The following is a 15,097-nucleotide window of genomic DNA, read 5'->3' as shown; positions in this document are numbered from 1 at the left end:
AAGCTACCCTTTCAACCCCGGGAGGATGTTCGCGCCCACACTAAACTTACTAAAACCGGGCGGATGTGTGCCCGGCTCTACGGGACGCGAGGGGGTGGAGAGAGGGACGCGGGCGCAAGACGCGCGCGCTGGAGCCACGCGCGGCCATATTGCTAATTACGCCACCACAAGAGCATTGTCGAAATAATACAAAATTAATATTAAGCGAAGACAGTGTCGCGTCGTCCGTGTCCTTATACCTGTATTTATTTTATTTTAATTAAATTACTTTTCTTTACATATACAAGAAGAAGTATTATTTTGTCTCCGACAGTGGCTACTCCAAAAATCCTTCGTAAGAAAGTTATTTATTTGTACGTTCACCTCACTTAACCTTGTTGCTTAAATCACCACGCTAGTTAATGAGATGGCTCTTATTTAGTGCGTCCTCGCTAAGAAATATCGTGCAATACAACTTTACTTAATTGTATTCCTGCTTTCCAAGTACAATGAGATATCTTACGTATACATTATCTTACCGAATAATAATAAAGTATTTCACTAACCAATTATCTTACCTAGAACACTTAAGCAGCCATGCGTACAATTAATTGTCGTTGATTGCAAATCCCATCAGTAATTTTTCTGAGGCAATGTATTACGGTGGGAGCTTAAATGAGAGAGCTTGCCATTTAATCATCGTAAAAGGGACATAAATCCCAATTACACGGCTTATTATTTCGAAAAAGGCTCAGAAAGTCGCGATGTGACGGAGTCCGAGGCAGGACAATACGGTACCGCTGAAATATTAGCTCGGGGACCAATGCGATGCCGAACGAACATCTAGTCAGCCTTAGCAACAATTTACTACTAAGACTATGTCGTTTTATTTCAGACATTGTCCATCATTCATTCAAGACCAAATAGTAAAGTTTTCCTTATTAAGATCTTCCTCAGTTTAGTTGTGCTTCACCTTATCGATTTTCAACTTTATTGTCGGGTATAATAATGTTTACTGTATTCTTGATCAAACAATGAACCCTTTGGTTGTTACGTCTCAACAAGTCAAACACTCGGTATCACCCTATGGATACTTAAAGATGGTCCACAAAAAAACTATCCGAATAAAATGTTTGAGGTCCAAGAAACCGCACTGATTGCACAAAGGGGTCCCGCGGGACTGAATTATCGTCACGTACTTCTACCACCCCACTTCGTTAGTTCGCTTGATGACGTGTGCCGAAACATCCCCCCATACATTTGCAATTCCATTCACAAACTGTTACCATCATCGCGCATTTATTTGCTTTTACTTTTTTATCCGCTGACTCACGAAAAATGACGTCGATAGACAAGGTACAATACCTAAGATCCTTCAAGGAAAATGTCTTTTGTTTTCCAAAGAGAATAGAATATATCTTACTGTTCTCTAAAAATATATCTAAGTATATGACGATAACTAATAAAATATCCTTGTCCGCTTACACGTGGCATGTATCAGATAATTGAGCGATGTCGACGAAATGAAGGCAGTATTGAATCAGGCTTCGAGATCCGTAGCGCGAGGCTGCGGAGTGGTTACATTAGATTACAGTAAATGAATCGCAGTTGAAATCATGTTTGACTATTCATTGTTAAGTGAATCTGATGTGGAACTCTGCAGATAGCTAAATTGGAAAACATACCATATCAAGAAATTACATTTTCTGGTTTACTTAACTACCTTCTGCAAAATGTCAAGAACTATGTTTACGTAGGTTAATAAAACTGTGGTCGTCGTAACAAACTCTCCGGATATAACCAGGAAATTAAGCTCATTTCGAATCTACTTTTTTTTTGTCAACATCCTTTAATATCATCCAGGACTTACACTCCCGTGAACAGATTTGTGAAGTTATTGTTCTTCGTAGTAGATATCTTTACTATCCTCTTGCTTTCTTTGGGTAAGCAGACTTACCTGAACGTTGCTGACAAGTGACACTATTGATTTCTTAGTTGGTTTAGTTGGTTGGTTTTGCAATTTACCTACTATTAAAATGCTCGCCATTCATCATGCAAAAGCATAGTTTGTTCGTATTATGGATAAATAGGTGTTTAGTACAATAACAGTTCACCATCCGAGAGCGAAAATACTCATCGAGATATATTTTCCACTGCTTTTAAATAAACCTCCTATATTTCCTCTTTATATTAATGTTGTTTAATTTTACTCCGCTAAGTAATAACTTAATCAATATCACATGAAGCCTTTTAATGAACTCAACATTTTCAAATGCCTATAATGACTTCTTTTAATTAACTCCGGCAATGCATAAACCGTTCGTTGCTAATTAAAACACAGCTATATTAATTAGAAACCCTTTTGGAAAATATAATTACTTATTTTAACAGCGTCGGCTGCCTAAATGTAATACAGGAAAGGCGTCTAAAGAAAATTCCCGCGGGATGGGAATAAAAAACACGCGGTTTACGTTAAAATAAAGTATTATTCGCCTAATTAGGGAGTTTTTATTATGAAATGTTCATCGTAGAGGCTTTGTGGTGAACTACAATGCGCTAGGAATTGCATTTGATCATTTTCTGTGTTCTGTTATTAAGAAATGTATACAAAAGAGGACAATTGCAACGATAACGAATGAGAGGGGAGAGGAAGGCGCTTTGTGCAATCAGCGCGTTTTATTCGCCGTCGACGTGCCGGGGACTCTTCGCTGAGGGTAATTGTGATAACACGATGTCGTCGACTCTCCAAAAACGTGTCTGCAATCGCGATCATCATTTGCACGTTAGGAAATCTAAAAATCTTGGCAGCTTTACCAGATCGCATATAGAAGCGGAATGGGGGAGACCTGCTTCTGACCTATCGCGCATGCACGCATGCAATTTAGCATCAGTTGGTTTAATATCGATAGGTTTGTTGTTTAAGTGCACTCAAAGCTGTTAAACCACTGTTATAATAATCAATATTATAACAGTTATTCGAATGTTAAACTAATATTCACATTTATACAAAATACCATTTGCAATATTATTTACAGCTCTATAAAATACCACTTTAGCTAATATAAAATCACTGTAAAACGGGGTCTAAACGTGCATTCGGTGTGTTTTGGTGCCAAAGATAACACAAACAGGCTGGAACCGCACAAATACTATTGCTTCACGCATACTAATGTGTCCCGAATGGCTATCGGCTAGCCAATGTCCTATATTATATCGATTCGATAAGTTTTACTTTAGTATCGATAGTAAATTGGGGGATATATAGCCGGTTTGTGCGAGTTTATGGCCGATAAAGAAGTGTTTTGCATATTGTCGCGACTACTATTTCGCAAAGGAGGTTAATTAGTAGAACAGTAGACGTGTCTTGAATTAATTTACTTCTATATGGGACAGTCGTTCATTCTCTTTGTGTAAGTGTTGCTAGGCGGTATTTATACATACCTACTAAGCTAATTTCTGTCTTTTGCCTGCGGCTTCATTCAGATCACAATTATCCATTTATGTTTTTCTCCAAGTGCCGAAAAAGCCCTCTAAGTACTTCATAAGCATTTTAATATGTATGTAACTACCCAATACACCTACTTACTTACTTCATGAAATTTGGTTTTGGCTGGTACAAGTATCTACAATTTTGCAGTGCCATATGAGTATCTCACTATTTATAAGTTTTCACCCATCTCACAAACGATTAAACACTAATCATTCAATTCAAAACAAAATGGAATGACAGGCAAATAATTATTTTAACCTGCAATAGTCGAGGAATGGAGTGAAGTAGTTAAAAACATCGTTAAGCACATTGTCGGAGGCGTTTAAGTCGGCTGAAGTGAAAGTTTTCACGTTACGAATACTTGAAAAGTCCATTACACGGTTGACGGCGCCGACGTCGACCTTAAGACGCCAAGTTGTTTGTAATTACACAGACATAGCCCCGAGATTTCATTTAAACTTCGTGACAGCACCCGCCGTTGACAGCTCTTTCTGCAATTGTTAACTTCTTAGAAAAATATTATCATAGTCGGACGGTGGTGGCGCTCGGGCGCTCGGGCGCTTGAGCGCGGAACACCTGACTTGATACGGCTACTTTATAACAGCTATTTGCGGTAACCAAGACTTTGATTATGAAGACTCTCTTTTGCAGTCCCCGGAGAAACTTTTCTGTGCTTACTATAAAAGAGTTTCAGTCGGTCTGTGCAGTAAGAATATCTCTATCAAACGGCACTCATAATTCTTCTATTTTTAAACTAATTTAGCATACTTAAAGCTTTTTAGTTAGCAGTAGTTTTTGAATAGAAAAGTTTCCTACGCGAGCACTCCATTGTGTCGTACCAGCAACGAACTCAATAAACATTGGCACATTTGTTCCACAGCGTCGGCAGTAGCGCGACAGTAAGCGGATTGGCGTGCCTACATAGTTGTGTAGTGAATTAATAAGTTAGTAGTTCATGCATATTAAGGCTGTAGACAACCGCGGCTCTCCATATTCATATACAGTTTCAGACCCAACTAAACACCTTGAGAACGTTTGAGCTGGGAAAATTTAAATGAAGCACCTCGATCGGTTGTAGTTTCTAACGCGATTGCAGGTAAATACGAAAGGAGAAGCTACTTCATTTTGTATTTTATGAAGGTATCCGATAAGGAGTATATATTTATCTAACATTTATATAAAATATAAATACAAGCGAAATTACAGCTCTGATACGTTCACAGGTAGAACAGCCTACCGAGACCCGCATTACCGAGAAAGCAAAGTAAACATTTAATTTAAACAGTAAAACATAGCCATTAAATACGTAAACGGAATTAACAACAGCAATGGTAGTTTTATACACTGATTCCATCTTTATACTTAAGGATATCTAACCTGACAATATCCACCTTCTCACATTTTATGACTGGTACAAATACAATATCGAGTTTATACCTCTAAATAACATATTTTCTCATCTCCATTGTAATAGGCATTCTATAAATTGTATTCCCACGTCGTAACTTCGCACAACCGCCGCGGTAACTTCCTTAAGTATGAGGTATATTGTGTCTAACTAGAATACTATACAAAGAGGTGTAATAAACATCACATTCTCTCTAGGTTATACAAATAATTGACGATCAAAGGAAACAGAAGTGGTGTTTAAAGGAGAAATTATAATGAAGGTGGATATTATATGACTCATAGCAATAAGTGTTTTATGCATGTTTCCGACTCTAAGGACGTCGACGAACTTATGTCTTAAATTATTTCGTCTTCAATTAATGTAACGGTCATTTATAGTAAGTAAATAGTGTAACTTCCAAAGATCTACATCGAACTTACCCCAATTCAGAATCCAACCAAAAAATCTATGAATTCGTGCATATTTTTACCTGAAATGTAGATGGATCACTCAAAAATTGGTTCCAATTAAAATTCGTACGGTTTGAGTGGCGCAGCTACCCGCTTCGGCGGGCGCGGGCTGCGATCATCGCCAGCCAGCGTGGCTTGGTGCAAACCTCTTCGGAAACGTACTCTATGCTAGGTATTAGGTACTTCACTTTACACCAATTTACCACACTGTGGTGATTTTGGGTTTATTGTTTTGTAAATAGTTACGTTAGAAGTGTAAATGTTACCCTGGTAGGATCGACATTTAAAATAATCAAGGGAAAGATAATTAGACACACCTTATTTCTACATAACAGTCGACTATATAGCTGTAAAAAAGAGGCTGAAACGAGAAAAAACTTCTAGTTTTCCATTGAGTAGGTAGGTACCTATTCGAGCGAAGGACATTTGAAGATAGCTTGTTTCACTTCACATTGAAATTCTTGAATTAATCGTATATCCAGCAAAGGAATTGGCGTACAGCCAATCTACAGCATCATTTAAATAAAAAGAAAATACCTAAGACGCTGTGCTTCTTGTATTTGCTCCAATCTCAGCATCTGACAAAATAACAAAGCTACGTGATATTCTGACAACAGCCAAACGAAAATAATCCGACATACAACATTATTATTGTTCGTAAATATATTGTTGATTGTGTGTTACTATGTAAGACTGACTTCCACAGATATCTTATCTTTATAAATAAAATATAAATAACACGACATTTTCCTCCCGATACGTTATTTACATTGAGAAAGTATTAAGTGAGTATCTACTCAAATTACTCGAAGAAAATATTTGAGCTTTTGACTTTACTTCATAATTTATGAATAAACGGCGTTCTTAATTCTTTCCTAAAGTCGGGAATTCAAATAACCATCATTATAATGATTTATGAAATCTCGTCCTAATTAGGACAGTCGGCGTCTCTCAACTGAGCTCTACGGGGACTTGGGTAATGGACGAACAGAGGATAGGGTCATCCATTTGACGTCACAACTTAATCGGAATCTGCGGAAACATTTTGGACTGGGAGCGATTGATGTTAACTGCATAAATTTTCAAGTATTCTGATAACTTTCAGCAGTCTATCGGTCTAATAAATGCTAGTCTTAAAGCCAAATTAAACAGGTTGTAACTTACCTGTTTCTTTATAAGTGAGTGAATAGGATTGTATTGAAATATTATACCTGCACTGATCGGTACCTACCCGTACAGGTTTGTCTGTACCGGAAACCTGTTTCTTTATGTAAGCACCCTAAGTAGGTACCTAATTAAGTTCTTGGTGATATTTAGGTAGGTATTTACTACGTAAGCAGTTTCCATTTAGACAAGTAGGATATCCATCTGTAATCCATCAATCCTATCTTAAAACCAACAAACCCGAATGCATTCATTAAAGCCTGAAATATTCATGCACCTTCAGTGTAAGGATGAGTAGGTAATCGATCTCAACACTAGGCTAGCAATAGTAGCTTTAGCAGCACTTTGAGCAACCTGAGCACTACCTGCAATACGAAGGTATATGTAGCTACATATAGGTATATCTAGGTACATTAATATTGCTTCGAGACCAATAAGGCTGTTTACAAACGCGCTTTGTACTTTGTGGCTGGCTTGCAAACAAGCCTGTCCCATTATTGCACCATTGTGTGCCATCCAGTGTCTGGAAATTTTGCAATTAATATGGGCTTGTAACCACGCTACCGTATAGCTGATTAAATTCATGACGTTCCTACCTACCTGTGACAATGCAGTGATGTTGATCAGATTGATTAATATTGAGAATGAGAATGCCTACCTTTAATATACAAAATGTGTTATAGGTACATAATTAACTACATTAAATTAAATACGTTAACAACCTGGTTAATATTTGTCAATTAATACAAAAATAAAAAAATCCGAATTTTTCGAACAAAATAGATAGAATAAAAATAATTTACTGACCTGTGTTGTAGGAGAGCAGCAACATCGCATCGCAACAAAATGTCGGCGAATCAAATGCGGCAAACTTAAACTATTTGAAATCCGATTCAGATTCAGGCTTGGCCATTAGGCGTACAAATTTTAATGTTTATTTCATTATCTATTTTTGCAATAGGAATATAATAGTTATTTGTTATACAAGAGTGCAAAGTTGCTTTTTAACCGCGGGCTCAATTTTGATGACCGAGCAAGCAAAGGATTCTAAAATTGAAAATTGTTTCAATGTTGTTTCAATAATTAGAATCCTGAGCGATAGCGAGGGAATCAAAAGAGCACAAGGTGAAAAATCTTTGCACTCGAGTGCAACACGTAACTTTTCATCCCACCTCATCGAGGAAATTTCTAAATGCAAAAAAAAAACAAAATGGCGCGCACCATTAAAGTTCCTTTATTTGAAAACTCAGTTTAAAAATGGAACGAGGTTAGAGATATATTATGTAAAAACAATATTACTTATTTAATTGAATAATTATTTTAAGCAGTATTTTATTTATTTAATATGTATTTGTTTGAAAAGTCTTAGCAAGATTGTTACAAATAGAGTATTGCACACGATGTTCTAAATTCAAATCACTTTGCCGCTCTAGAGGATAAAAACGGCTTTTGCGCTCAGATATCAAAGGGTAAAACTACTCTTTCCGAGATGGTGGGATGAAAAAATATAAAAAGCGCTGCAGTACCTAGGTAATATATTCTTTCTTTTAGTCAAAGGTTTTGTTAAGAACGGCAACCTTTATTTTGATAGCTAGCCGGGGTCATTGACCTTTACACGGGTGTTCCAAATCTAAATTATGAAAACGAAAAATAATTCCTGCGGCTAAACTGAATGGATTTGTTTTTTTTTTGGAATTCGTAATAAAATAGGTATGTGATAATATTTGATGTGATTAGGATTTCATCATTGGACAATCCAAGTGTGCAGTTTGATACTTTAGCTTTTAAAAGCCTTTTTACCGAAGTACCAGTACACGGGTGCAAATTAATTGAATGTTTGTAATAAGTTATTAGATACAAATACCTATACTACATAAATAATATTTGAGCAGAATAGTGCAGAATTGATTGGTTGAGTGAGACCGCGGCCGCGCGGGCACGCCGAACTTTCTTAATTAACTCGTTATTGTGCAGTGCACGAAACAACGCTAGGTACGTACCTATAGCTTAAACCCGTCCACACTAGCTAAATAGCACCAAGTTATTATTTATTGTATTTCACTTGTTATTGTTCCGATGCAGTAAATTATGTAAACCCACAGCAACTTCGTTATTAGTGAGACTAGTGTGTGAAAATGTTTCAGATAAACCATCAACTTGTATTTTCTAGCATGTACCTATGTGGTTAAAGATTTTATAGCAGCATAATCTTCACTATAGATAAAATAAGGATAAGAATTCGATCTTCTCTTGTTCTGCGCTAATGTTAATTAAGTTTGTTTCTGATATCACAATCTAAAGCCCCTTGATACGAAACGTACAAAAGAACTAAACATAACACACCAACATTAGAGAGAAGGCTTCGAACCCATTCGGATAATAAGGAAACCCTTCGCAGTAGAAAAGGTCGAATTAATTATGTAGACCGTATCGAAAGGATGGGCCGACGCAGAATCAATGTCAGGCTTTTTCAGACATACCCATATTTGTCCCCGGCTACCATCACACAATGCTCTTTAATCTGATCATTAATGACATGGCTCTCACCACCCCACGCCTTATTAAGGGCCGCACTTTTATTTTTATAGTTCTCTAGCAAAAAATTCACCTTCATGCAAGTCAATGGTGGTGACAACGGTATTAAATCCTCATTAATTTGAAGCCATTCGCTATTCCGCAGCCGTAAAGTCAGAAATTGATCGATTTTGTTTATATATCCTGTGTGCACAGACCACACATTACATTGCACCACATTGATTGGATAAGTTATCTAGATATAAAAGAGTAATGCGTAGAATAATGTTTATTTCGTTAACTGCTGTAATAAATTGAGAATTGGTTGTGTAAAGAGGTAGATCTACCTCAAAGAAGGTTGATCTACTTGTCTACCTACATATTTAGGTAGTTTCTGTTTGGACACAAAAATATTGGCAATAAGGACCTTTCCATTTTGTGGAAGCTCACACTTTTGTCCATAAAATTATATTGGGTAACTATTTAAATGGTTATCTGAGCCTTTACTACGTAATGACCAAAGAAATGTAGATAAAGCGAGATAAATGAGGCACTTGCACACTGCCTTCAACTCCAGTCCCCGCACAAAAACAAGCTTAGCTCATGGATGGACGGCGCCAACTACTACAATATAAAGAATTAAAGGCCTTATTTATAAGAGTACATATAGGGTCATTACACAGACTTGCACATCACCACAACAAAAATTAATCAGTAGGCAAAGCACTTGCCCGGCTACGCACCACAGCCTAGGCCACAAAAACGCTCCATTAAAACGATAAGTTTTTCAATGAGGGATTTAGCAAAAGCTTCTTTTTTCATCCACTTCGTTCACCCATAAACGAACGCTGTCAGCCATCGCCATTGAAATCGGTCTCCTTTAATTTTGAAGCCAATAAATTTTGTAATCCGCCAACTGAATTTATATCGGCCATTTAATGTCAATAAAAGAGAAGACGCCAGCTCGCGCTTTTTGCCGGGCCCGCCAAATGTCACCGAGCTCATTTTACATACAAAGGTGATGTGTCAATGATTATAGTTAGGTAAGTTGGACCGAGTTGCGAGGTCCATGCATTCCATTACAAGAATAACTGAAGAATTTATTAAAATAAACAGGTAACACACTACGCTGTGCCTACCTCTACCTACCCCCAAAGATTAAACGGGTCTAAATACCTCTTCATTGTTTAATATTGTAGCTGCCTATATTACGTATATTACGTAGGTATTTACTTAACGTAAGAACAATTTTATTCAACGATGAACGTGTCTCTACGTAATATTGAAATCCAATTTTCACTAAGAAACATATCCGCTCAGCAATCACATCACCGAGACTGAACGTCAATATTTGCACATTAATACAAAGCGTATTGTAATTACATCCCGATCACACACCTACCTACGTATAGGCAGGTAGGGTAGGGTGGTAGCCAATGAACCACCAAAAGTTTGGAGATCTCTAGCGCGCTCGTTTTTACAGTCTAAGAAAATATTTTTGTCTCAAATGATAGGTTATTTAATAAGCTGCCAAATTGTGTTGAAATAAGTGGAAAACATTTGCTGTTGCCTAATTTATACATGTTTTTTTAAAACATGAGAAATGGTTCATAGCGTACTCCTAGGGGTACACAAAGAACCGGGGGGGTGGTACTAAATGAACCATGTGGTACACAATGAATCACGGTAATATAAAAAAAAAAACAATATTGTTTGTTTTAAAGAAAAATAAATACACTATTTATAACTTTTTATAATTATTAAGTTTCGGGTTATACATACGTTTAAGAACCAACAAATCAGCCTTAAAACTTAATTTTTAACAATAATTATGAACATCTTAAAAGTTACGCACAAACTCTTTCCGGGAAAAAAGAAAAAACATTTTGTACTTGTATATTTATATTAATTAAAATGCTCTTAGCATTATAAAGTCGACGTGTTTTTATCACATTCAGACTTATGTTTTTTTATTGTCCAAATCACAAATTGTAACAATCAACATTTCTTTATGCTGTCTTCATGTTGGGCAGTAAGAAATTTACTTGCATCATAATGGGGCTCTAGTCTACAAGACGGATTGTTCCTGTACTTTGTTTGTGACATATCTTCGCACAAACACTTCGCCTGTCGCAATACTGGATAGAGCAGGTTGCAGTTTTTGCTGCTTTTAGAATGCTTAATCCCGACCAGTGTTTTTTCTATACCTCTTTGTGTAGCTTCCGCGGTGTGATACCCTTTTTTACGTGCTTTCCTCCCTACCGTGTTTCGCCCCATGCTGAAATAGACGAATAATGGTTATTAAGTATAGGCACATTAACACTTAGAGGTTAACTGTCTAATAATACTTCCCACCTCATCATATATCATACAAAGCACTAAGATGTGGTACACAATACACAATGAACCGTGGTTCATTGCTTACCCAGTATAAATGGCTCACAGCGTACCCACCCCCTCTTAGGAAATGTTAGGTCATGTTTTACACAAAAACCGTTGAGAATTAATTCCAAAAAATAGTCTCAGATAAGCCTAATGATCTACATTACACATACAATTCACACATAGTTAAGTAAGAGTTAAATTATTAAAGTAACAACAAAAAGAAACTCACCTTTTTTTGTCGTTTTTGCTTGAGTAGAAGACTAAGACGCGGCTCATAGGTGAGTATATCGCGACAGACCCACGGCGAATAGACCAAACTTCTTGACGTGGCAAGGGAGTCTCGACATAATTTTTGCGCGAGCTAGCAACGTTAGGTATGGCCGGTAGGTACTATGGTTCATAGTGTACACGCGGTTCATTGGCTACCACCCTACCCTACTATGTAAGCACATATCGCCATCTCGTTTAATTACGTCTGAGTACATAATACGCAGATGTCTAGTCATATAAGACATCACTCAGGTTCCATTAAACCGTCGATGGTAGATTGAGACCTCGGTTGCGTATGACAGTATACTTGTTCAAGTCTAATCGCTTGACGAGGGAGTCATGTCGACACGCACGCAAATTGCTCCGCTTGTTTACGACACTGTACCTACCTAACTCAATTTGCGTATTGTAGTGAACAACACTACCTACTTAATCGCTCCGGTAGAGGGTGGTGGAGCACTGAACGTGCTTTGTCTTGTTGCATAATACGGGATTGGAGTAATGAGTGGCAAATCGGAATCGAACGCCGATCCAATATGCACCTGATTGTGACGTGAAAAACGTTTTTGTTAACTCCAACAATGCTGCTGTTTGCAGCTGCAGTTTGTGTTGAGCATTTAGATGCGATTTTTACAAAATAATGGAAGAGACGTTGAAAGTATCTTGAGAATAATCATCTTTTTTGAATGGAAACGCCAAATGGCATTTCCATTGAGCAAATGGTAGAGCCGTGCCGCTTTGTCGTCAGCCATTCGCTCCGGATTGAAAGGGCTGGATTCGATATCGTATGGAGCAGCTAACTGCCGATCGTAGCGACGAATGAATACCTACACCCGATACAAAGAACTGATCGGAATATTGAAGCTTACTCGAGTAGCGAGTCAATAGTATCGGTACAAAATACGAAATTCTCATTTAGATCTTGCGTAACAGCTTTGAAAAAGCTCTCTAAGACTATTATGTTTGCTTGAAGATAAGATCTAGTAGATTCTATTAAGACCTTAAAATTGTAAACGGACCTTCTTGATAGAATTACATTTTGAAATGGTCGATATCTTTTTCAACTTGCCGAAGGTTGTCAAATTAGACATTTTCACTACAAAGCCAATATTAGAACCAATGGTATAAAAATTGCGGAGTGATTATTTTTTATTTTATTTTTTTACCATCTTTTCTACAACATGTTGGTTAAGTCGCGTATAAAGTGCGATGGGTGTTTCAAGCCAGTAGCGCGGCGCCTTGCTCTGTTCCAAGCAAAGGATGAATATGAATGTTACGCCGAAAGTTATGTCAAATGTTTTTGGGGACTTTGCGATCTTCACAAAAGCAAAGAGAATATTGTTCCCACACCAGGCATTAAAGGTGAGCCTAGAATTGTTTAGGTAGGTAGGTTTGCCATCTAGCTTCGGAGTGACCCAAAAACTTTGATAAATCTGTAAGAGAGGACCTTTAGCTAAGGGATAACAACTTCACTTGAACTACTCGTATCTACTTTCATTACGGCTTTGTCAGTAGTCCTTTAGTCACAGTGCGTAAGACATTGATCATCTATTGCACTCTAGCAAAAAAAGCATCAACTTAAATTTTTAAGATATTCAAGAATCATAATAACTACATAGGTACCAATTATTTGTTACAGTTGTAACAGACCAACCAAGAGCACAGGAGCTGCCATACAAAAATCAAATGATAATGCACGACTTAGCCATAAAATCTTGAAGAGTGATCAAATTATACAAAAAACAACAACAACAATGTAAAAACTGTATATCTTTTATTTACATCATAATAAAAATTATTGCATTAATATACTGGTCTGGTTTTCATTTAGTACTTGTCGTACATTCATATTTATTCTTGATTCTTTGATGTAGTCTTTAAATCTATGCCACTTATTGTCAATATTTTCTTTCATACTTAACATGATATCTTCTGATTGTGAAATATACTTAAAATTAATATTTTTACTATCAGGCATAATTATTTCTGTATCTAATACATCCCATGGTGAATCTACGGCAGGTAATATTTTTGGTACAGCATGGTAGCAGAGACGAGCCTCTTTTGACATCACCACTATGTCCCCACTGTTAATAAGGAGTGCTGAAGGTTCTACTGACTTGTCTCTGCCTCCTATTAGAAATATTGCTGACTGGCCAAAGCTGAAACAATAAAGTAATAGCTTAGTCAAAATTAAAATAGCATATTTTTAGCATGTCATATAGTTAAATCCCAAGGTTTAGCTACATCTTGTTCTAACCATCTAAACTTACACACATTGATCTAGCCGGCAGCTAAACTTAGCTGCATCCTTTTAATTTCGATTACAACTTGGTAGTCTTCATTATTAAAATAAAATACATTTATTACCTGAAGGAAAACAACGGTGCTTTCAAATTGACTTCCGAATGATCAGTATGGGCAGACAACGTGGAGTTCATGTGGTAATAATTTACAATGGCCGCCTCAGCGGTGAAGTCTGAATAACCCAGATATTTTGCCAGCACATCTGATAATTCTGCCAAATCCTCAGGAAACTTGGACTTGTTGCTCTCAGTGTAAACCTGGAAGGATTTAAGATGATCATTGTTAGTTTTAATTTAACAGAATAATAAGGCAAATTATATTTGTTTTCTTTTAAGTCATAGAAAGCAAGGCAAATTATATTTGTTTTTTTTAAAGAGTCATAAAAGCAATGATAACAATATTAACATTTTACTTTTGTATCCCAGTTGTGGTGATAACCTAATGTTGTCCATCTAAGTTTCTTTTGTAATTGTTTTTCACACTCTCCGTTCCTAAAACATTCTCTCCACCAATCTTCCAAAGTAATTTCTATATCAATGTTCAGTTTGTTAGGTTTCTTGGGGTATTCTTCTAAACATTTTCTTATCCAATATCTTTGGCCTAAGGCTGTAAATGGATTTCTGATAAATAGTAAACCTGGATGCTTTTTCAAAGTAAACACTTGCCATTCTCTCAAGTTCTTTAACCCCAACAATTCAGCTCTTGGATCTTCAATAACAGTATTTGCAGTAATATTTATAACCTGGAATATAATATGAAAAGTTATAATAGTCTGTGAATCATTAACTAATTGCAAAACTTGCTAAAAGATTAATGGTACCTGATGATCTGAACACTTTTCCGCTGTAATAACATCTTTCAGAGACGGTTTAGGCTTATTAGACTTAAAGTATTTAAATGTCTTCATAAACCTATCTTCTGTGATAGGTAAGGATGTATTTTCTTGCATTTCTTCGTAAAATTACAATCACAACCACATCACATGTTTGTTGTTTTGATTTTTGACATTTTTTTTTGACAAATCCACATTGACTGACAGTTGCATCAGACGTCAGACCTTAAAATCCGGAGAACTCTCCGAAATCTTCATAGTATTTAGAAAAATGATGGAATATTCTGTTCCCCTCA

General features: G+C 36.6%; 1 protein-coding gene and 2 long non-coding RNA genes across 3 annotated transcripts; 1 reads left to right on the top strand and 2 right to left on the bottom strand.

The window, feature by feature from the left end:
- Window positions 1–10,745: 10,745 nt before the first annotated feature.
- On the bottom strand, window positions 10,746–11,829 carry LOC135117981 (uncharacterized). The gene is made up of 2 exons (XR_010277285.1): window positions 11,622–11,829; window positions 10,746–11,285 (listed from the first exon to the last, which is right to left on the bottom strand). It is a non-coding gene; the product is annotated as an uncharacterized LOC135117981 (long non-coding RNA).
- Window positions 11,830–12,726: 897 nt separating this feature from the next.
- On the top strand, window positions 12,727–13,473 carry LOC126055401 (uncharacterized). The gene is made up of 2 exons (XR_007511435.2): window positions 12,727–13,024; window positions 13,302–13,473. It is a non-coding gene; the product is annotated as an uncharacterized LOC126055401 (long non-coding RNA).
- On the bottom strand, window positions 13,420–14,994 carry LOC110376496 (nucleic acid dioxygenase ALKBH1). The gene is made up of 4 exons (XM_021334991.3): window positions 14,790–14,994; window positions 14,382–14,711; window positions 14,033–14,226; window positions 13,420–13,824 (listed from the first exon to the last, which is right to left on the bottom strand). Exons 1-4 carry the CDS (start codon window positions 14,916–14,918, stop codon window positions 13,458–13,460), a joined length of 1,020 nt encoding a protein of 339 aa, XP_021190666.3. The 5' UTR covers window positions 14,919–14,994; the 3' UTR covers window positions 13,420–13,457.
- Between the last annotated feature and the right edge of the window lie 103 nt (window positions 14,995–15,097).

Source organism: Helicoverpa armigera, chromosome 16, assembly GCF_030705265.1.
Source record: "Helicoverpa armigera isolate CAAS_96S chromosome 16, ASM3070526v1, whole genome shotgun sequence".
Lineage (NCBI taxonomy): Eukaryota > Metazoa > Arthropoda > Insecta > Lepidoptera > Noctuidae > Helicoverpa > Helicoverpa armigera.
This window is presented reverse-complemented; position numbering and strand designations above follow the sequence as displayed.

Excerpts from the sequence above, each read along its gene's own strand:
- LOC110376496 (XM_021334991.3), bottom strand. The coding sequence starts at position 14,918 with ATGCAAGAAAATACATCCTTACCTATCACAGAAGATAGGTTTATGAAG. Across the intron at positions 14,712-14,789 it reads AAAAGTGTTCAGATCATCAG|GTTATAAATATTACTGCAAA; the intron begins GTACCATTAATC and ends ATTATATTCCAG. Across the intron at positions 14,227-14,381 it reads ACCACAACTGGGATACAAAA|GTTTACACTGAGAGCAACAA; the intron begins GTAAAATGTTAA and ends AAATCCTTCCAG.